General features: G+C 43.9%; 1 protein-coding gene across 1 annotated transcript in view; it reads right to left on the bottom strand.

The window, feature by feature from the left end:
- Window positions 1-2,107: 2,107 nt before the first annotated feature.
- Window positions 2,108-22,399, bottom strand: part of kcnh8 (potassium voltage-gated channel, subfamily H (eag-related), member 8) — a 36,599-nt gene continuing 16,307 nt past the window's right edge. The window contains exons 4-16 of the mRNA XM_058047750.2: window positions 19,754-19,881; window positions 19,412-19,649; window positions 18,663-18,820; window positions 16,379-16,583; window positions 15,124-15,333; window positions 13,738-13,937; window positions 12,315-12,564; window positions 11,147-11,361; window positions 9,402-9,440; window positions 8,764-9,026; window positions 4,588-4,706; window positions 4,406-4,485; window positions 2,108-2,596 (exon numbers count right to left, since the gene is read on the bottom strand). Of these exons, the coding sequence (XP_057903733.2) occupies window positions 2,108-2,596; window positions 4,406-4,485; window positions 4,588-4,706; window positions 8,764-9,026; window positions 9,402-9,440; window positions 11,147-11,361; window positions 12,315-12,564; window positions 13,738-13,937; window positions 15,124-15,333; window positions 16,379-16,583; window positions 18,663-18,820; window positions 19,412-19,649; window positions 19,754-19,881 (2,594 nt within the window). The remainder of the gene's footprint in view (window positions 2,597-4,405; window positions 4,486-4,587; window positions 4,707-8,763; window positions 9,027-9,401; window positions 9,441-11,146; window positions 11,362-12,314; window positions 12,565-13,737; window positions 13,938-15,123; window positions 15,334-16,378; window positions 16,584-18,662; window positions 18,821-19,411; window positions 19,650-19,753; window positions 19,882-22,399) is intronic.

Below are 22,399 nucleotides of genomic sequence, written 5' to 3' on the forward strand. Positions count from 1 at the left end.
GCCACCCTTAGTCAGAGCGCCACTTGTGCCACAGCACTCACGGGAACAGCTCAGAGTCATTTATCAAACACACAAGTGTCCCCTCTCCTTTTCTTTCTGCGTGCAGACACAACAGCCAACACCTCACACGGAAACACTTACTTATACATGGATGTGTGCTTACTGATACACACGGGCCGTGGATAAGCATGAAAATCAGACACCACACACACTTCCGATAACAAGTCGCTGTTATTTGGCAGGCAGGTCTTTAAAGGTTGAATAAAAAGCACAGCTGGTACATTTCAGAAAATGTCCATTATGTACTACATCTGCAGGGACTGGCACAATACATTGACAAAAATAAATTCTCAGTGTTTGTACGTTTTTTTAGAGCTGCGATCTGGGACATAAATTGCTAATTTGAATGGAAAGGTTTGTGTGCGGTAGCTGGGTCAGCGCCACAATAGGCTGAGACACACAAAGAGCACCGCCACGATTGGTGTTGCTCATTTTCACTAGAACTGACCTTTTCAGCTCAATGGAAGAAAAGCGGCAAAAGTGCAAAGAAGAAAGGCCCTCCGTTTGATGACACAAAATTGGAAGTTGTTAAAAAAAAAAAAAAACGATTAATGTTGTTACCTGTGACAACGCTGCTACTTTAAAGTCACATAATAATGATCATAATAAACAGCAGTTTCAAGGGGGCTTTCACACGGCAGTGCTCGGGCCCTAATAAGGGTAAAGACTTAACAGTCATATCAGTCGTTTATTAGCATAACATTGTCTCTAATATCAAAATCTGAAGGGAGAAAGTTTTATTCCAATACATTCCATTAGCAGAGAATCTTAATCCAACCTACTGTACATTAATGCAAAAACAGTTGATCAATTTATCATATCCTGCTTGTGCCGGCAAGCATAACTGGCACAATCTCATATACAGGAGGGCTATCTTAAAATCTTGCATTCCTCAAGGTAAAAAAATACATATTTCATATTGATACATTCATAGAAATATAAAAGTGTCTTAAATATTGTGCATTTATATGGGAATATTGCCATCCAGCCGGAAATCATTGCTCACCATCAGAGAAATGGCCTATGCAACATGGAGCATGAACCAATTTATTATCGGTTTGCTCCAGGCCACTCGTATCTGACTGCTTTGTGTCTTAAATTACCCGGCTTGTTTCAAAAATGAACCCACATCCAATAAATATGCATCAGTAAATGTCAAGTTTGGTTATTTAAACAACGTTTCGTTTAAATAGAAGGATATAAATGGCGAGCTGGATTTCCACAACAGGAACATGCAGCGTTAATGTGCGTCTACAGGCACTACTCAAAAAGGCTCCGGAAAGCATGCAGAGAGAGAAGAGGAAGGAGGGCTGAGAGTGGTTAGATGGAAAACGTGGGGAAATATTGGAAAAGATCCAGAGAGGGAGAGCCGGGCCCTACTTATGTGTGACAGATGACAGCAGGGCCCGTGCCGCTGGAGGCCAACCATAACCTCCCCCTCTACCACCATAGCCAGCTACTACCAGCCAGCCTCAAACCTCCTCCAACCCATCTCCCCCTTCCCTGAGGACCAGTGGTAAAGAGCACAATATGTCCAGTCCAGCACCAGCACCAATCAGCGCTGGTCCATGGAAATTAGAGCATCCATACAGCACCGGGGGGAGTGAGTAAGAATAGGAGGGCAAAGGGTTGGGTGTTGGTCACCTACCTTGACTACTCGAGAAGCTCTTCTTTTCCCACCTAAAAGCGCCGCAGAGTACAATGGCTTGTCACTGGACTGTTCCCCTTTGTACCTTAACCTTTCCAGCTTTGAGACATACCCATACCCTTTGAGAAAAGCTACAAACCCGTGGTGTCCAGTTATGAATTCTAACATTGCTGTAGTGCTATTGCTTAAAATACAGAAGGTACCTCAGGGGTGGTTGGTGGCAGGAGGGAGTCTTAACATACACCAAAATGCTAAAGCTAACACAACTTACTCTTGTTTGCATGCACTGGTTGTCTCTAAATCAAGACGGTTCTGGCATCCCTGCAAACATCGTCCAATGAGATCATTTTCCAAAAATGTCTATGGAAAAAAGGTAGACAAAATCATAATGCAGGCCTGCTACAAACTCTTGGGTTGGTTCTGGTAGGTCTCCACAGGTCCATACTGAAGGGAGCACCCAGAGCTAGCATACCCCCCGTCCCGCAGAGGTGGACTGCATACCCTTGACCTGATCGAGGTAGAAAGCCTGTCCTTGTATTGACAAGTCTCTGGCGAGCTAAGGGGCGAGGAAGTCAGGCAAGCGTCTGCTGCGGGGATGGGGGAGGGAAATGGGGCGCACCCTAGTGGAAGGTCCTGGGGTCTACGCGTGTGGGGGCTATGCTGTGAGGGAGGCAGTGACTTGGGCGTGTCCGCCCATTTGGAGGCAGTCTGAGACGAGGGCGGAGAAGGAAAACATGAAGGTGGGTTATTGTGGGGAAGGTACATGCGGTGCCCCGGGGAGCAGACCAGTGCTGATTGGGGCCCGGTTGACATCAGGGTCTCCATGAGCTGGGCCATCCTCTTCATCACTTGGCCAAGGTCTGCAACTTCTCTGCCAAGGTTTAGCACCTGTGTGTTGACACAAAAACATGCAGTCAATCAGTTGATCGCCCGAACAACCAACTGACACAACCAACCATGTTCCTATCTTAATGATCCAACCAATCTACCTTCGTACCCAACCAGCCACCCGTCGACCTACTTTACCTACCAAGTCAATCAACCAGCAATCTACCCACCAAAATACCAACTCAACCTACCGACAGAACCCATTGGCCTACCCAACTACCACTCTGCTGACCCACCCAACCACCCATCTACCTACCCACCCATTGCACTAACCACTCAACTACCTACCTATTCAATCACTCACCAGTCCACCTACCTATCACGGTATAATGTGTTAACTGTGTTGAACATCAACAGTATTCAATATACAGTAAGGTGCTATGAATGCAGCTGAAAAACAAAATGGGTCATAATACACAGTCAACACATGTACTGTATCTCTAGCACCTCTCCCTGTCATTTCATGTAACAAGCTAGTTACTAATTACGTTAATGATATCCGTCCACAGAGAGCCATGAAGCCATGCCAAGATGCCATCTGCCTCTGCCAGTAGGAGCGCTCATCACCATTCATCAGCTACTGGGAGCTGCCCTCAGAACGGCACACAACCAACCCATCAAGAGGTGACCGCTCTTTCACAGTATTAGTACACCTGCATAATCCAGCGAATGCTGCAATGGGAAAAAAAATGTCTTGTCAAAGACTCAATTTTGCATGACTTTGTCAATATAATGTTTGGTGCTGCAATGTACACTCGCTGGTCGTGGAATGACTTACCTAAACTTGCTGACTTTGATAAAAATAGAAATGCTGAGAGCGACAGTCCAGTTTGACACGCCGTCAGTATGGTCGCAATTCTGATGGGAGCTGGTCAGGATAAATGGACCACACACACACAGCCCAGCAGTATTAACGCAGTATGTGTACTACTAATATTGTGGCTATAGCATGAGGTGTGCCATTCATAATGGCTTTTTATTTGACAACAATACCAGCAGGACTAAAAAGCTCTGTATTTTCAATGGCCGCCTAAAAATGTGCACCATGCAGTGTCTCTTTTTCAAGGTCTATCCCAGGTCTTGTAATGCTTTGCAAGCCTGGTGCAATTATTCAAGCAGCTATTGACCCGACTCCTCTGAGGACTTGCACATTTTGTTTTTTTCTATTAGACAGCACAGAGGTCACCATGATAGGCCTCTATTCAGCACTACATTAGTAATCCCCCACCTGAATTAACCTTCAGGGATATGCACACGTCTGTGGGGCTAAAAAGGCAAAGGTGAGAGGTTGCGAGGTATGGCACAGCTGATTTATTGGCACGCTCACACAGTGAGTTGATTAAAATGCTATATTGCACACTTGCCAAGACTGGTAATTAATCATTCATTCATTCATTCATTTTCTACCACTTTTTCCTCACGAGGGTCGCGGGGGTGCTGGAGCCTATCCCAGCTGTCTTCGGGCGAGAGGCGGGGTACACCCTGAACTGGTCGCCAGCCAATCACAGGGCACATATAGACAAACAACCATTCACACTCACATTCATACCTATGGACAATTTGGAGTTGCCAATTAACCTAGCATGTTTTTGGAATGTGGGAGGAAACCGGAGTACCTGGAGAAAACCCACGCATACACAGGGAGAACATGCAAACTCCACACAGAGATGGCCCAGGGTGGCTTGTAATTAATCCTAAATTATTATTTATAGGAGGACTTGCTTCACTTTTGTATTTTTTTACATAATCTTGTCAGCATCTTTTCTGCTTTTAGCGTCCACACACACACACACACACACACACACCAACCTGCTGGTTAAGATGCCGCAGCTGTCCCCTCGTTTCCTCTGCTTTTGCTGCTAATTCTGCTGTGCTGATCTGTGGCATATCTGTGACACAGACGAAAAGAAGTGAAGAGTTGCATATTTTAAAAACAGCAATTAGCAATGAGTAAGAGTGTTGTCACGAGTTGTACTGCATGATTGTTGGACCTGTGTTGCATGCTGAGGCACTGTTGGGGTCATTGCCACGGCAACCACGGCTGGACGAGAAACCCGGAATATGCAGCGGACTTTCTGTCCCCTTATTGTCCTCTGTGCCGTCCACTATCCTGCACAAAGGAAATAAGGTTACAGCAGCTAACACTCATTCACAATTGAATTACTCCGCTGGCATTTTGAAATGGGAAAACTATAACCTCAAGGTCAATTCTCCATCATCACTCTTGGTGTTTTTACTGCAGGGGAAGTCTATTGCTTCTGTTTGCAATGATGTTAACAAATCATGCCTGTCCTTACTGCTTGGGACTTTTGAATAGGATGCTTTAACGTGCTCAGATTACCTATGAATAACTTGTTGGATATACAGTAGGCCTACCAATTGGGTCTGTTGCATCACTACAGCTAATGTTTCAACTACTATTTGTTAGTGGATTTGCACTTGACCTTCATTAGCCACAGTGTCTAAACAATACAGTCAGTCAGTAAGAGGTACCACAACTCCAGATGTATGTCAGGGTTAGGGGGTTAGGGTTCCCTCTCATATATGATACTAGTAAAGCAAAAATATGTATAGTTTTCAACTAATTACTTGTATGCAGGGGACCCTACTAAATTCTCATGAGCACCTTCTAAAGCAGGGGTCTCAAACACACGGCCAGCGGGCCAAATGTGGCCCGCAGGACACTAGTTTGAGGCCCCCGCCTTGATACAAAAGTTTAATGTTAGTGCGGCCCGTGCAAGTTTGATATGGATGCTGTATGGTATCATGTACCCAGAAAAAATTATTACGTTTGATTAATGTTCATGTTAAAGGTTAAATAACTGTTAATAGTTATCCTCCCTATCAGTGTGGAAGTGGTACGTTTTTGGCTTTTTTAAGTTTAAAGGAAATAACTCTGAGGCTACCGTTTAGGTTGCTAGCTCTCTAGTCTGCGAGTTAGCATGTGTCTCAAGACCCTGCAGTTGCGCAATATGTTGTAAATTAAAAAAGTATAAATGTGACTATAGTCATGTTTTGTCATGTCTACAGGGCTCTAATAATAATAAAAAAAATCTAAAAATATTTGTCTACCCACCAACTATATGTGGTTTCTTAAGTTTTTATTATTTGCCATTATTTATTAGGGCTCGAGCACTGACCAGTGCGAAAGCCCTATTGTAATCGTTCCGTTTTTTATTCTGACGAAAGGACGGCCATTTTGAGGGCCTTAACATGCCCGAAAACTCACCAAATTTTGCAAGCGCGTCAGGTCTGGCGAAAATTTCGATCTGGTGGGGGTCCCGAAAACAATGTTCCAAAATTGACTCTCTAGCGCCACCTTTAATTTTTGAAAAAATTGGCCCCCGCCACCAGTTTCACCTATCGTCACGAAACTTGGTGGAGACGTCTATCGTGACAGGACGGACCAAAAAGTCTCAAGAACCCATATTGGAAAACGAACAGGAAGTCGGCCATTTTGGATGGCGGCGGCCTTTTTCGTGCCAGAAGTTGGGGTCGTATCTCGACGAACTCCTCCTAGGGGGTTTGACCAAATGAGTCCGTTGTTGCATCAACGGACACTAGACGGATGGCCGACGTTAAATTGCGAAGGATTTTGGGATATTCCATACGATGTGGGCGTGGCACGCCCCCAAATTTTGCCCATTTTCATATGTCCGGCCCTTGCACGCTGAGCGTAACTGTAGACGTGAATAACTTGGCTCCACGTGGTCAGATCTTCATCATACTTGGTACATGTGATCATGGCCCCGCCCCGAAGGTCCCCGTAGGTCACTTCCTGATTTCGTCGCAGCGCCACCTTTTGGCGACAGGCTAAAGGCGTGTCATCTACATAAGGCCTTTTCTGCCAGGAGATTCATCAGATGAACATCGGGGTCACAAGGTCACTGCCTGACAGCCTGGTGAAGCCTGTTGATGGACCATGATGCAGGAAAAGCGCACGTGGTGGGCGTGGCCTGGCGGCGAATGCTCAGGCCTCGCCATTTACATAGAAAAGGTCATCATTCGCCCGCAAAAGGTCGCATGGGCTTGAAAACTCATAGGGGGGGTCAGAATCCAGGCCTGAGCGGCCTGGTGTGGCCCCCATATGAAACCAAGCCAAATTGACTCACTAGCGCCACCTAGAAGTTTTAAAATAATTATCCCTCGCCTCCCGTTGCACGTATCGGCATGATTTTCGGAGGAGACATCACTCGTGACAGGACGCACAAAAAAGTCTCAATAACCCATGTTCTAAAACCAACAGGAAGTCGGCCATTTTAGGTGGCGGCGGCCATTTGGGGGCGGATGTATGGGTCGTATCTTGACGAACTCCTCCTAGGGGGTTTGACCGAATGAGTCCGTTGTTGCATCAACGGACACTAGACGGATGGCCCACGTTAAATTGCGAAGGATTTTGGGCCGCTCCATAGGATGTGGGCGTGGCACGCCACCAAACTTTGACCATTTCATATCTGGCCCTGCCTGGTGTCTGGCCTTGCCTTGAAGCAATGTACATCAAAGTCAATACACAGTTTGACTGACAGACTGATGATGTCAGTTGATGGACTATGATGTGTGTAAAGCACATGTGGGGGGCGTGGCCACGGCGAATGGTCAGCCTTCGCCATTGACCATCAAAAGGTCATCATTTGCCTGCAGAAGGTCACAGGCTGCTGAAATCTTAAACGTGAGGCCTTAATCCAGGCCTGAGCGCCCTGGTGGTGCTCCCATGTGACACCAATCTAAATTGACACACTAGCGCCACCTAGAAGTTTCAATTCATTATCCCTCGCCACCCGTTACACGTATCACTATGATTTTCGGTGGAGACGTCTATCATGACAGGACGCACCTAATGCTCCAGAAGCCATGTTCTAAACACAGCGCCACCAACTGGTGGAAATGTATATCTGCCGTAACTTCCTGATTCATGGTCAGATTGTCTTGAAATTTTTTTTGGTGTGTTGGGTCAATCTCTGGTCTGTTATACTGTGTGTACATAGACTCTATAGCGCCACCAACTGGTGGAAATGTATATAGCCGTAACTTCCTTCCACATGGTCGGATCAAGCCCAAATTTTTTCTGGTGGTTTGGGGTACCCTCTGGTCTATGACTGTGTGTGTACATAGACTGTATAGCGCCACCAACTGGTGGAAATGTATATAGCCGTAACTTCCTTCCACATGGTCGGATCAGGCCCAAATTTTTTCTGGTGGTCTGGGGTACCCTCTGGTCTATGACTGTGTGTGTACATCGACTGTATAGCGCCACCAACTGGTGGAAATGTATATAGCCGTAACTTCCTTCCACATGGTCGGATCAGGCCCAAATTTTTTCTGGTGGTCTGGGGTACCCTCTAGTCTATGACTGTGTGTGTACATACGCTATAGCGCCACCAACTGGTGGAAATGTATATCTGCCGTAACTTCCTTACGCACGGTCGGATCGGCCCCTAATTTTTTCTGTTGGTTCGGGGTACCCTCCGGTCCGTTACCGTGTGGGCCAACCACTCTATAGCGCCACCCACAGGCGGAAACGTATATCCGCCGCAAGGACCTACCGCGTGGTCCGATTGTCGTGAATTTTTTTATGGCGGTTCGCGGTGTCGGACGGGACGTGACCGCGCACCCGCCTCGCCACCGCTGTCGCCCCCTCCTGGCGGAAAATTGCAAGTGCCGTGACTCCCTTACCGCTTATCCGCTCGCCGCGGTTTTTCGTACGGCGCGTCCGCGCGCCCGTCCGGTCGCGCGCGCGACCCCGACCCGCGCGTACCCCCGACCCGCGCGTACCCCCGACCCGCGCGTACCCCCGAGCGCGTCGGGGTGCTCGAGCCCGCTCATCACTGCTTGCAGTTTTAATTTGTTTTATTATTATATTTATTTATTACTGATTGATTGATTTTCTTTATTCTTGATTTGTTTATTTATTTTTCATTTTATTTTGTGCAGAAAAATAAAAATTAAGATATTTGAGAACTGTGGAATGTTTTATCAGAGCTTTTATTGTAGAAAATAGGAACCAAAGCACTGAAAAAGTTTGTATATTTTTCTGTTTTTAATAAGTGCGTTTTTTTTTTTTGGAAAACCTGATGCGGCCCAGCCTTGCCCAGACCCTAGCTCCAGTGGCCCCCAGGTAAATTGAGTTTGAGACCCCTGTTCTAGAGGCAGACAAGCAAGTAGCTCACCTGGGGCTCAGGTTGGAAGGGTCCAAAGTGACGAGTGTAATATCCTGGCTCATCCTCCGAGACCTCTCTGAGCTCTGACCCCTGCTTCTGTGACCGGGTTGGCCCGCTGGAGATGATCCACTTGTGCCCCTGAGGTTCACTGCTGTGTTCTGCTCCGATGACAGACCATCATCATCCTCCCTCTTGTCCTTGTCATGTCCCCCCTGGGCCTCGGCGAGAGGAGCGTAGCCCTGAACAAGGCGGCCATTTCTTTTCACACCTGACTAGAAATGGAGGGGGAACAGTATTGCAAAGCTACCATATTACACATCATTAAAATATGACCTTGTTCACTTTAAGGCATGCATACATTTTCATGCAAGAGTGACCTCCAAAAATGTCAACATGGGTCTAGCCCCTGGTCTGACGATGTAAAAGGGGTTTTACCTCTCCCAGGTAAAAAAAAAGGATGTTGGGCAATATTATCTGCTGATATTGGCCTATGAATTAGATTTTGGGCTGATAAAAAACATTTAGGGCTGCTTACACAGCACGGATCAGCATTGGATAAACATCACAGAGCTCAAAGCTGAAGTTATTGCTCTTAGATTGGAACTAATCATTATCGGTGTTGAGGAGATTGTTGGTGATGTTAGTACCTGAAGATCAACAGTTGATGTGGACAGTCTGGCCTTCACCTGGAAGACAACCAGACAGGAAATTCAATATGTAGTCACGGTGTCTAATCTCTTCTTACGTTTAATCAATAACAGAGCCACACGAAATGAACGAAAGTATAGAGACACAGCTTTTGATCGGTTTATTGCGCCAGACCCTAAAGGTACCCCTAATACTAATTTTGGGGGAGGTCCTTTTCTGTGCCCGAGCACACAATGAGACTTTGGCGTGGAAAATGCCATGATGATGAAAATATTCCATTTATAAATAAGAAATCCTATTTCACGAAATTCACTTATCAAGGTCGGGTCGAGAACCAACCAATTAAGCGCCATACAGTAATCCCTAGTGTATTACATTGAGGAACTACTTCCACCAATACACACACCTTCCGACATGAGTTGAGTTCAATAGCTTTTCCTCCTTAAAGCCCTCTTGCAGTTTGTTAGTGTGTGAAAGTGGGCCAGTGGTGTGTGTGTGTGTGTGTGTGTGTGTGTGTGGTGGTTACACAAGAAAAAAACACACACTCAATCCTGACTGACTGTAATTACAACAAAACTTCCTCAAGTGCTCCTCCCAACTCTCACCTACGTACTATCATTGATCATTCACACGCATTCAATAATAATGTTATTTTTAGATCAAATCATATTGCATCATATATTCTTACTTAATCTATAGAGTTTGTTGTTGTTATTGATAACACATACGGAGGAAGAACCATGTTGAGCTGAGATAGCATCATCTATAAAGTACCATTTAGCTCTTTTTTGAATGTGTGAATGCAGGTTATAAGGAAAGGTAAGTGCAAAAATCACAAGAGGCACACTGCCGTGCTTTATATCTAAATGACTGCTACAATGGTAGATGCATGAACCAGTGTTTAAAATCAATGCATCAATTTAGCTCCATTCCATTTGACATGTTTTCTGCATGATTCAAGAGAGATTCTTTTCATTTGTTCTGATTAGTGTAGACTACACTGAGTGAATAATCGTGTAACTAGAAAAGCTCTCACAGAGCGCATACCATACTCATAGCGCCATAGTTCTCCCACGTTGTGATTTACACTATAAATATTACTACATTTATTTTATCTACATATTTAGATTCCTTGACCACTAAAATATACAATGGAAGGGATTTAATGACTTAAAGAATGCTAACAATGTTAACATGTTAATGTTAGCATGCTAACGCCTACCTCTGAAAATGCTAAAAATGTTACTATAATGTTAGCATAAGTTACCATGTACGTATCATGATGACACTTGGTGTCTGCTTAAGTTCACATTCATGACAATTGCAAAAATGCTAGTTTGCTCATTTTGGCATGCTAGCAATGCTAACATGCTAACGTTAGCATGGTAACACCTAGCATAATAGTGTCTCCAATGAAAATAGCTAAAAAGGCTACTATGCTAATGCTAGCATGCTAGTAATACTCACATGCTAATATTAGCATGCTAAGACCTAGCATATAGTGCTAAGTGTTCATATAAGTGTCTACCAATACAAACAACTGAAAATGCTGCTATGCCAATATTAGCATGTTAGCAATGCTAATGTTAGCATGCTAACAGCTAACATGATAGTGGTGTTTATATGTGTGTACACATAAAAATAGCAAAATGCATATACAAGCCTTTACTATCCAGCCTTAGGCTACCAAAATAGGGTTGCTGTCTTTACAAGTCTGTGTAACAAAACATTGCTGAGGACTCACGTGTGCCTCTTGTCCCTCCCTCAGGTTGTATGTGAGATCCTGTTGGATGTCTTGGACAAAGTGATGCGAGTATTCTGGGTAGAGGTCCAGCACCTCGTACAAACCCTTGAGGTTAATACACTGCAGGTCACAGTAAGTAAGAGCTTTCACGTCTGCGTTGGTTTTTATCACTCGGTTGTCTAAGGACAAGTTTGCCCCGATCAGGTCCCCTTTACCTGCTCAGAGAAAGACATGGATGATGCATTCAGAAGGGGGCGGGGGGGGTGAATGTAAAGAATGGTATCTTTGTTAGCTGTCACAAAGTAAAAATGAATACATAAATCTGCTTTTGTTCTAGTCATTATAATGAATAATTACGTAATCTGCAATATTAACGTTGACAGGGTAATCAATTACTATTAAGACAAATTCTACACACAATGAGCTCTTCATAATATGGTAGATTTTGTCGCCATAAACATATTTCATTCCACCTGGAAGTCGGAAAATAAGACAATAACGCCCTAAAACAATAAGTTAGCAAACACAATAAAATGGTTATTTATATTAATGGAGTGTCAGTGTAATGTTTTCCCCCTGCTGCCTTTTCTGCTCACATACAGTGATATTCTCCTCAATTGAGATGTCCCACTCCTTCCCTTTCCTTTGTGCTTTCTCCTCTAATCCCACCAGTTTCTCTTCCTTCTAGTCTTCCTCGAACTTTTTTTTCACAAGCTGCCATACCCATTTGTAATCTTTGAGGTGTGCCGAGAGACCTTTTGTGCTCATGTCATGCCTATTAAGCATTCATTTGATTTATTCTGGGCAAGAGGTTGTGTTGCAGCAGATGTTTGTACACATCCTGGGAATCTCGGTTGTTTTGTGTCAGATTACTTCTGTGAATTGAGACATTTCTTATGATGACACTATTTGGCTTTACAAATAACTTTCTGAGACGAAAAGTGTTTCCTTTTCATCTTTTTAATGCATTTATATTTACTTTTCCACTCATTAGAAGTTGTTACTATCATCCTAATTACTTAATTTTAGCAAAATTGCATCAATGAGTAGCCATATTTTCTGCCCCAATTGCCGTAAATGTAGCTAAACTAAAGATATTAGGTAAATGAGTTTAGGTAAACCAAAGGGGACATAGTGTTAACTGGTATAGTATTCTTTGTTATCCTACCAAGAATGGCCAACACCATGCCGTCCTTCAAGACCTCCATGCTCCCGGAGCACACAAAGAAGATGGCCTGCAGAGCGTCGCCCTCTCGGAGGAGGTACTCTCCAGGAGCGCAGAAGGTCGTTGTGATGTGCAGCGAAAGGGAGCGCAGGCAGCCCCGGCTGGCCGCGGCAAAGAGAGAGAGCTCCAGTATCTCCTTGTTAAGGTGCATGGTGATGTCGGAACGCAGCTCATCCGGGAAGTCCTTCAGCAGCTGGGAAGACCATAATAAGAAGGTGACATGGTTTTTCAACTATTATTTTATGATGAACTGGAAAATGTGCCCATTGCTGAAAACCTTTTACTATGTTGCCTTGATTTTGGCTGCGTTGTTGTCTGCATAATCATTTTCATTTCTAGCCAATCATGAGCTATGAAAAAAAATTCACAACAAGCTTGTCAACCCATTGGAAATCGCAATTCCTCAATGTAACAGTTTGAGTCACGGTGTCGTCTTACAAAGAACTCTAAAATCAGCACACAGCAACCTAACACTCAAAAGGTAGCTAAGAAATGTACAACTTAGGTTTAAAGGAGAGGGAGAATTATATCAGTGCTTATAACTGTATGGTTATAATAATGTGTATAATGATTGCTATTGTTTTAGTTGTACACATTTTAGTAAGTTAATAATATAGTTATATGATATGTATATGATCTCACAGGCTAAACAGAGCCTGTAACACTCAAATACAATTCAAATGCTCCTATCTCATTTAGTTTTAAAAAATGTTAAACATATCAGCTGCCTGTCTCCTTGTCAGCACCAAATATCATGAGCTGGGCGTCCCCATAAGACTGATCAATGAGCCATCTGAGCTCGGCCGACTGTAATCAAGAGGCTCATCTTTAATTCATCTGTCTGGGATTCATCAGCATCGCTCCATCTCAGCATCGCTGTGCGCTGTGACAGCTGTCTCACACATTCTCTTCCCATTCATAGCCTGGAGCCAAGAGCTGCTGTTACACTATACCGACTGCTTGCCTCTCCGCTTTGCATGTCTCCTTCCAGACACCGGTCCTTATCTTGTCCATAAGCTAACCTTACATTACGTCTCTTGTGTTGCTCCATTTAAATGTTCCACCAATTTAAATTCAACATATTCATGCATCATTATTAATAATGTAGATAGTTGATTGTTTGTATCAATATTTATCTTTATATGGCATGCATTGGTAGAATATGCTTAATTAAGGACCCTGGTCTGTGTTTTCCACCACCACCTAACAGTTTTTATAGGGCCAGGAATTACCTAAAAAGCATATCAAAGGTAATAATACTCCAGAAATTGAGCGTTTGTGATGTTATATGCAACACCACTAGCCCCTTTAGCATCCTAGCATTACCCTTTGACCCACTGAATGAGATGGAACCTCTTGTTTGTACCTCATTACAGTCGATGCCGTTGTTGACTGACCAGGTTGTCTGAAAATACTCCAACATTCGCTGCTTCAGGGTGTGCGGCAGGTGATGGACACGGATAAAGTCCTTAAGGTCTTTGGTCCTGGTGTGGTACTGGGACCAGCGGGAGTACATCCTCTGGATTATGGCTGTCACATTTCCGAACACTAATGCATGCATCAGCGCTGGGGGTATAAAAGTAGAAGGAAAAAGACAAGCGGTAAGTGATGAGTTTGGGATTCAGATGAAAAAACACCAGTAATTTTACAAGAATAAGGTCAAAATATGAAGAGAAAAATATGTGTATGTGGCCCTCAGTGGAAAAAGTTGGACCATGTTCAGTGTTTTCTGCAAGAAAACAGCTAATTGCTATCACATTTCCTTCTGAATGTCTCAATGGTTGTCCATATTTGTCATTGCGAAGCGCCCAGTAGTGTATTGTGTGTATGTTCAGGTGTGTGCTGAAGCAGCCTCCAGGCGACAGAGGACATTTAACATTTAGCAGGAAAGAGGGTGAAATGCCCACAGGGGGAAACCCCTGTTACCGTTACCTCTCTTCACCCCTAAAAGCGAACGCTGGTTCAACATGCAGGTTGAAACTGGATTAGACCAACCCAACAAGATGTGCTTGATTAATGTGCCTGCAAAATGATCATGAAATGAAGTGTGTAATTGTGCAGTTTCAGCTACTTTGCTAATATTCCCGGGTATAAACACATTTCACCAATAACAATAATAACCTTCAGTTTTTATTGACACGCTTAGGGAGCGTCAATAACTAGTTTGGACTGGTTTATTAGGAAAGGACTCATATTTGGTAATGTAAGCTGATGAATGAAAATGCAGCCTCCCTCCAGTAACAAAACAGGAACACATTTTGTGATTGTGCAAAATTAAAACTCCACTAATATGCATCATTAACTTTTTAATAGTGTTCTAAAAGTAATGTGTCCCTAAAGCCAATTTATGAGAAAAATGTCTTGCATACATGTCAACATCTGCATTTGAAAATGAGGGAAAATCACCAAAGTGCTGTTCAAATGTTAGCCCTGTTGCTCACATGCTCGTGTTGCGTCCTCGTGTCCCATCCTCAATGTTACGTGCTTGTATGTGATATATGGCATCTATTACATTGGGAAGTGCAGAGTTACAGTGTATATGGAAAAAGTGGTGCACAGTAGTGCTTCTTGGAGACACATACTCTGTCAAGACAGGTGTAGAAAAGCACAGCTCATTTGCACTAAAGCTGCAGGCACACAAAATGGCATGTTCTCCAGAAGGGTTGACTCAAACACTTAAAAAATCATTTTTAAATCACTTTCTCTTTGACACTCCACTGAAATTGACTATTAGTCATCTACTTGGGCATACCTCCGATGAGCATGACGCAAATAGAAAAGATCTTCTCAGCGTCAGTGTTGGCCGACACGTTGCCGAAGCCCACGCTGGTGAGGCTACTGAGGGTGAAGTAGAGCGAGGCGACGTAAACGCTGCGGATGGAAGGGCCGCTGGTGGTGCTGTTCACGTTTCCGATGGCGTAGTACGGCGACTCCAGGCGCTTGGCCAGCTCGTGCAGCCATCCTGTTTATATGGGCAGAAAGAAAACAGGACCATTATTATACATGTAATTGTTGCTACTTTTTTGCTACCAGCTAGCACCTTTTCAGTTAGTTTAGTGAAAATGTAACCAGCCACAAATGGTTATTGTATTGGAGCAGCACCATTTCCATCACAAATGCATCACTGTTAAAGTGATGTACTACACTGTGCTTTTTAGCTGTAATAATCCACAGAATGCTCAGCCAACAGGCACAGACTGCCGTAAAGCATCTCCTCCATGCTATATCTACATTGTACACAATGGATTCAACACAAGCATGTCAGATGGGTTGAAAGCAGAACTAATCCCTGGTCAAGCCAGAGTGGAGACATGTAGTTGATCCCTGGAGAGTCTCCTGCAGACACTGATGAATGGTAATTGGATGGAAGCCCCTCACAGCTGCCCGACTTCAACGCATGTTGGACATCGGAAATGCATAATTAGGATGCAACACATTAATCCTGCCTCCTGTATCCGGCTGCATTATTTTATGACTTTGAGATGCAGTAATTGGTGAAGAGGATTCACTGTCCGTCGTCGTTCTCGTGGCCCCAGCCATCACTGACCCGGAACTGCTTTTATGAGGACAACAGCGAGAGGTAATTGCGAGCGGAGCAGCTCATCGATACTGACCAGAGATCAGCCCAAGGGGGCTCATTATGTCAGAGATACTGCAGACTGAGAGGGGAAGCCTTGCGTTGCATCATTAATTACCAGAAAAATCACACAATCACCTGGAAACACTGGAATCGATAAAAGTGATGATTCATCATCATCTTAGTGTGCATTTTACAGCAACATTTGAATGGTTCTTTCATGCCAAGTGTGTGTTTCATTCTGCATCAGACAAAGGTGGATGGCTGAAGCAGAACTGTTGCTTCAGAGTGGAAGTGGTATGTTTTTGGATTCTCAAGTTTAGAAGAAATACATTCCAGGCTAACTGGTTAGCTCTATCAATTAACCGCTGTGGAAGAGGGACGACTGAAATGCTTTTCATCCATATTCTTATGCGAAAACATTACTTACCAATATCCCAATTGTAAGCGTTGGCCTCCATCTCCATTTTTCCAATGATGTACCAGATGCAGGCCATCCAGTGGGCCAGCAGGGCAAACATGGACATTAGCAGGGTCAGGACCACGGTGCTGTGCTGAGAGTAGCGGTCCATTTTCTGGAGGAGGCGCAGCAAACGCAGCAGGCGCACCGTTTTTAACAAGTGCACTACAGACACCTGGAGATAAAGACAGACATACATGACGCAGGGTCAGGGAAGTAAGGTGAGGAGATGGAAATGTTCTCATTGTTTTGCACCTTTCCCAGGAAACTAATGCGAAAGTCTTTTATACTGTACTGTGCACCTGCTCCTCAGGCGATACAGTTATTATTTAGTAGGATGTAGGACAAGGATGATAGGTAACCTTCCATTGAGGACTTACTCTATGTTGCATGTTTGAGTTGGTGGGGGTTGATTGGGGAGTGAGTGTGAGGAAAGTGGGGCATAAATGCTATAGAAGATGTATATACCTGTATAATGTTGCAGCTGGGGGGAAGTGAAGAAGACAGAGAGTATGAATGTAAATGTGAGAAAAATTCACCATGATGAACAAAATTAAGAAGAAAAATGTGTGTCCGGTGCTTATCAAGCGGCCCCTGCGTGCTTTGTTTTATGTTTCTTTTCTTCCCCATTCACTGTAGCTGTGAGGAATAGAGGAGCGTTGCAGCACGAGGGGTAATGAAGCCTCCTACCAAGCCTTAGGGAGCAGCTTCATCTTCTCGCCACCATCTATCACCACCTTGCATCCCACCTATGGTGACTCCACTTTCCTCCCTCGGCAGCAAGTAAGCAAGCGTGTACACCTCCTCCTGACTCTTTCTCCTTCATCTGTTCCCTCCTCCATCGCACCCGTGTCACCCCTTTCTATTTCCTCTCATATCTGCACTGATTGCACCTTTCCTCTGTGGTTTTTGTACACGAGTGTGATTTTGACACCACTGCTCATTTACTCTCCACCTCCAGCAGCAATGCCCCCCCGCCCCAAACAAACTACAACATCAGTTTATTTTTCAATTATTGTACTGATGCAGCAGTATACGAATACATGACATTCATCAGCAAGGGCTCCAGGCTTACTCTTTATTGTCACCAATTGGTGCTTCTTATTGGCAGCTTTTTGCATGAAAAACAAGGACATGCAAGTTTAATACAGTAAGTATGATGGGACAGTTACGGACCATTTCTGGTTGCTGGTCCCTCCCCCTTGCAGAACGTAGGTGGCCTCAGGGCCCAGAGACCCTAAACCTAAACCCCTTATCTACTGGGACTGCGTGGTATTTCCATTAATAGACTCTGTGGAACCAAACAGGGACCTTTGCCTGGGGGGGAGACAGCGTGTCATTGTGCCCACTCCTTCCCTCCATTGTTAGACATAGTATATACATAGTATGAAGGAGGGGTATGTATTGATGCACATTGCTACAACAGACATGGACTCAATTTCAGGTTCAAGTTTGATTATTTTTGTGTGGCCGTGAACGTGTCAGGTGGAGTGTGTGTGTGTGTGTGTGTGCGCAGCATGACTGAGGAGGACAGCTGCATTTGGGCGATGTTTGCTGATAACATTAATGCACAGTATTAAGGCATGCAAACAATTAGCATGTAAACATTTGTAGAAGCCAAATATAATGATGGTTGGTCTTTTTCTGACTTTTTGCCTCAATTACAGTGGTGTACAACTGAACACAGTCACCTGTAGTTGCTGTAATATTTGTTGTTAAATGAATACCACTCTCTAAAACTTTGCTATCTTTGCAAAAGCAGACTTTTGCATACACTTTCCATACCTTATGTCATGTCGAGTGAGTGTCTGTACCTCCCCTTGCACTGTGCTCTCACATTTGAGTCAAAATACCCAGAAAAAGCTTTTAATGATGCAGCGAAATGCACTCGAAAGCTACTGTACGGTATGTGCAATCAATGGATAGAATCAAAGAGGCAGTGGAGCAGCAATGGAAACGATCCTTAAAGATCCTATTGTGGAGAAATGTCAGACGTGCTTTACCGTCCACTTGAATGTTGGTAGGATTAGTGAGAGTCTCATCAATCATCGTGCTTTGGCTTGCTCTATTTACAAGCATGGTGTGTTCCAGCCCTGTATTACTTCACTACAGTAATGTATTGTTCAAAGTAGTGTGCCTCATGTTTTAGGTGATCATTAGGTTATTTCATGTTGTGGGCCAACAGAACCATATTGATGATGTTCGGTATTATTGCAAGCCCACGGAGTTATAGAAAAAGCCAAAGGCTACTCACCACGCTGACTTTGAAGGCATAAAGCAGGTCAAAGGGCAAAGCGGCCACCAGGTCGATGATGAACCAGGTGGTCAGGTAGTGAATGCAAATCTGTCGAGCGTCAAAGATCACCTGACCGGACTTGCTGACATAGGTGGTGCGGAAATTGAAAACAATATCTGCAAAAAAAAGCAGCCATAGAGCACAGAAAAACACTTGACACAAAATATAATAAAATGTTATATATCACAGAAAGACTTCATCTAATGAGATTTAACTCCGATTTTGAAATGTTAAAGGAGGTGGACGTCAGGGCACTTAAAATAAAAAAATTAATCTAATGATAAAAAAGTATTATTAAAATTTTTTATATTTTATTGCATTTAATTTCTTCCATCCATTTTCTATGCTGCTTATCCTCACTAGGGTCGCGGGTATGCTGGAGCCTATACCAGCAGTCTTCGGGCGGGAGGCGGGGCACACCCTGGACTGGTCACAATTTTCAAGTATTTAATTCTCTAATGTAATTACAGTATTATATATATTTTTTTATTCAAATGTAATTATTATTGCAGTAATATAAAACATAAATAGCTAAAAGGCTAAAGTTTAATCCACATACACATTTTGGGGGGTTCCTGTGGAATAAAATGTATAAAAAAAGAAAAATACACTACAATGTTTTGCCTCATATACGAATTAACAGATTTCTTTTAAATTTTCATTCTTATTATGAAATGGCGTAGGCGTTAAACTCAGAGCCAACCCACCCAAGATAAATAGAATCTCCACTGCGATGTCGCTGACGGTCGTGCTGCGAGTCAGGTCGTCATCATCGCCAATGAAGCACACGTTGTACGGCACGGTGACCGCCACGTAGAAAGTGGCCAGCAGGATCAACCAATCCCAGCCGGCCTTGTACGTGCTGTAATGCAGCAGGATGAATTTGGACTTTTTGGCGTCTGCTACCTTGTACTCTGGGAGGGCAGGAGGGTCGCCGAATACATTCTGAATAGGACACATAAAAATGGCACATATACAATTGGAAAATGCCTATTTGAGTTTCATCTTCAAATCAAAAAATTTAAGATGTCACTTCCTGGCCAATGTACCTTATTGAGCTTAATTTTGCCTTTCTCTCTGCTGTGGAGGTGCCCGGAGACGTGGTAGAGCACCGTGCTGCTCCGCATGCAAGTCGAGCTGAACGGTGACCGTGTCTTGATCCGGCCACGCCGCCGCTCTAGAAGCACAAAATGGATTCATAACATCTCTTGAAATGAACATTGTCATGTAGAGCACATGACTCGGATAAGAAAATGATTCCAGTGTGTGCAGCTCTAGTTGTGCTATGTGAGTGGGAACCAAAGATCACCTTAAATGTCTCTCACTAGGGATGTGCTCATTCATGCAGTACTTCCTCCACACTAGAGGGGGCAACAGCGAGTCACAGTGAACCCACCACCTTCACAGTGTCTGCTGAGAAAAAATTGTGGCCCTTTCGATAAGTGTAATTGAGGACCCCTACTTTATTAGCTACACAGCTGGGAAATGTATCTTTCCTTAGCAAACACTCATCTTATTTCTGTTATTTCCCCTTTTGAAAGTGGCCTCTAAATTTGCTTCCTGTTTTTGATTCAGTCACATTACTCTGCCAAAGGTATTGATTGATGAACATGTTCTCCAACAAGGCAGAGCAATGTTGGGCAGAGGCAGTTAAGTAAACTATGATGGATTTGTCATGGTAAATTGCCGCTGCTGCTGAGGTGGCGGCATGTGTGTGTGTGTGTGTGTCGTGCTTGTAGGTGAGGTAGATAGTGTTAGAGTGATGTGTTCAGGAGTGGAACTTGGATAATAGAAGGAGAGTTATTGCCAGTAGGCTCTCCGTGCTCTGAAGCCACTGGAAAGGACTCCAGTCGTCCAGATTGGCTTTAGGGCAGATAACGGCAATAACAAAGCAGGGGAATAGAAGTGATAACTGCTTTTGAGTGTCCTTTGGAAAAGCGTGTGCATTTTCTGGTGCGCCAGTGAGCACCGACGGACCCCCAGATGAGGCAGGTAGACAGGACCCATCCATAAAGCGGCACAGCCTTGGGGGACGCGACACGGCAGGAGCGCAGAGACTGAGAAATGCTTTATTTTTAGACCTAATGAATATCCCTTTGCTTTTCATTCTTATGAGGGAGGTGGGGAGGAAATGCATACCAGGTAGGTATATATGAGGGAGGTGGCTGTAATGAAAGGAAGGTAATACTGTACTAGAAATAGATTTGAGGGAGTTGACAAATTAGACTAGAGGCAGAGAGTTAAACTTTGCAAACTGACTTCCATACTGTCAAGTCAGCAGTGGTGATTTTGCATTAGGGGTAAGTGATGTAATATCACAACAAATCCAGAAGATAGAGCTGCAATGAAAAACGCTTTCCACATATCCTGTCTTTCAATATGTGCACTACTGAATAGTGATTCATCTACAAAATGAAAAACACTTTCGGGGCTGTTTTTTTTTTATTCATTTTGCCTGTGTACCCCGCTAATTCTGCCCAACAACAGCGCAATTGTAGTGATATGCTAACTAACTCATATTTTGCGACACACAATAAGCGGTTATCAAACATTCATTCATTTTCTACCGCTTATCCTCACAAGGGTTGGGGGGGTGCTGGAGCCTATCCCAGCTGTCTTCGGGCGAGAGGCAGGGTACACCCTGGACTGGTCGCCAGCCAATCACAGGGCACATATAGACAAACAACCATTCACACTCACATTCATACCTATGGACAATTTGAAGTCGCCAATTAACCTAGCATGTTTTTGCATGCACGGGAAGAACATGCAAACTCCACACAGAGATAGCCGAGGGTGGAATTGAACTCCTAGCTGTGAGGGCTGCACGCTAACCACTCGGCTGCCGTCCAGCCCAGTAGGATAATATACAAGCTAATATTTACATTACAAGTAGGCCTGTCACGATGATTGCTAAATGTACATGTACATGCATGCGTGTTTGTTTGAGCTAGCATACGCTAACATGAATATAAGCAATTGTTTCTAAGGCAAATGTCTCAGCCCCAGTGTGGGGATATTTCGGTTTCAAACAGAATGAACAAGGTGAACACCACCGAACTGATTGTTCGAAAGTAGTGACGAGGAAGAAGGGCGATACGACAACACTGAGGCGGTTGGTCAGCCAAGTAAATATAACACAGACAGTCGCTCGCTACATTGCAAATCTTTCAATACGGTTGAAATTGGTGTTTATTGCTTTGTGATACTATGTATTCCCGTTATTGTGATATAATTAATGAAAAAATGGCCTCAAAACATTTTTAGGACAATTATCATCCAGCAAAATCTGTTATCGTGAAAAGCCGAATTGTCAGCAAATTTTTCTCAGTTGTCATTGAGAAGGCCTTTCGCAATGCTAAAGAAAATAAGTACATTGGAGTACAAAAAACACAAGTCCTTTTGCTGCTACATTTACACAGAGAACAACATCAAAATGCAAATGCTTCTTACTGTGCATATTCTCATTTCAATGAGCTTGTCAGACAAACAAGTCATTACGCTGAGGTGTTTGTGTCTTGTCTGCAGGCATGCTGCATCAGCCACTTTCATTTTGGATGAAAAGCTTGTCATTATGGGCACAAAAAATAACTTTGCTTTGGGTTGCCGCTTCCTCTTCTGCTTTATTTACGGTAATGAGAGCAATTAGGGAGACGCAGGCAAGGACCCCCCCCCCTCCCACACACACACAATAA

This window comes from Doryrhamphus excisus, linkage group LG7 (assembly GCF_037039965.1).
Source record: "Doryrhamphus excisus strain RoL-2023G ecotype Guam linkage group LG7, RoL_Dexc_Guam_v1.1, whole genome shotgun sequence".
Taxonomy (NCBI): Eukaryota; Metazoa; Chordata; class Actinopteri; order Syngnathiformes; family Syngnathidae; genus Doryrhamphus; species Doryrhamphus excisus.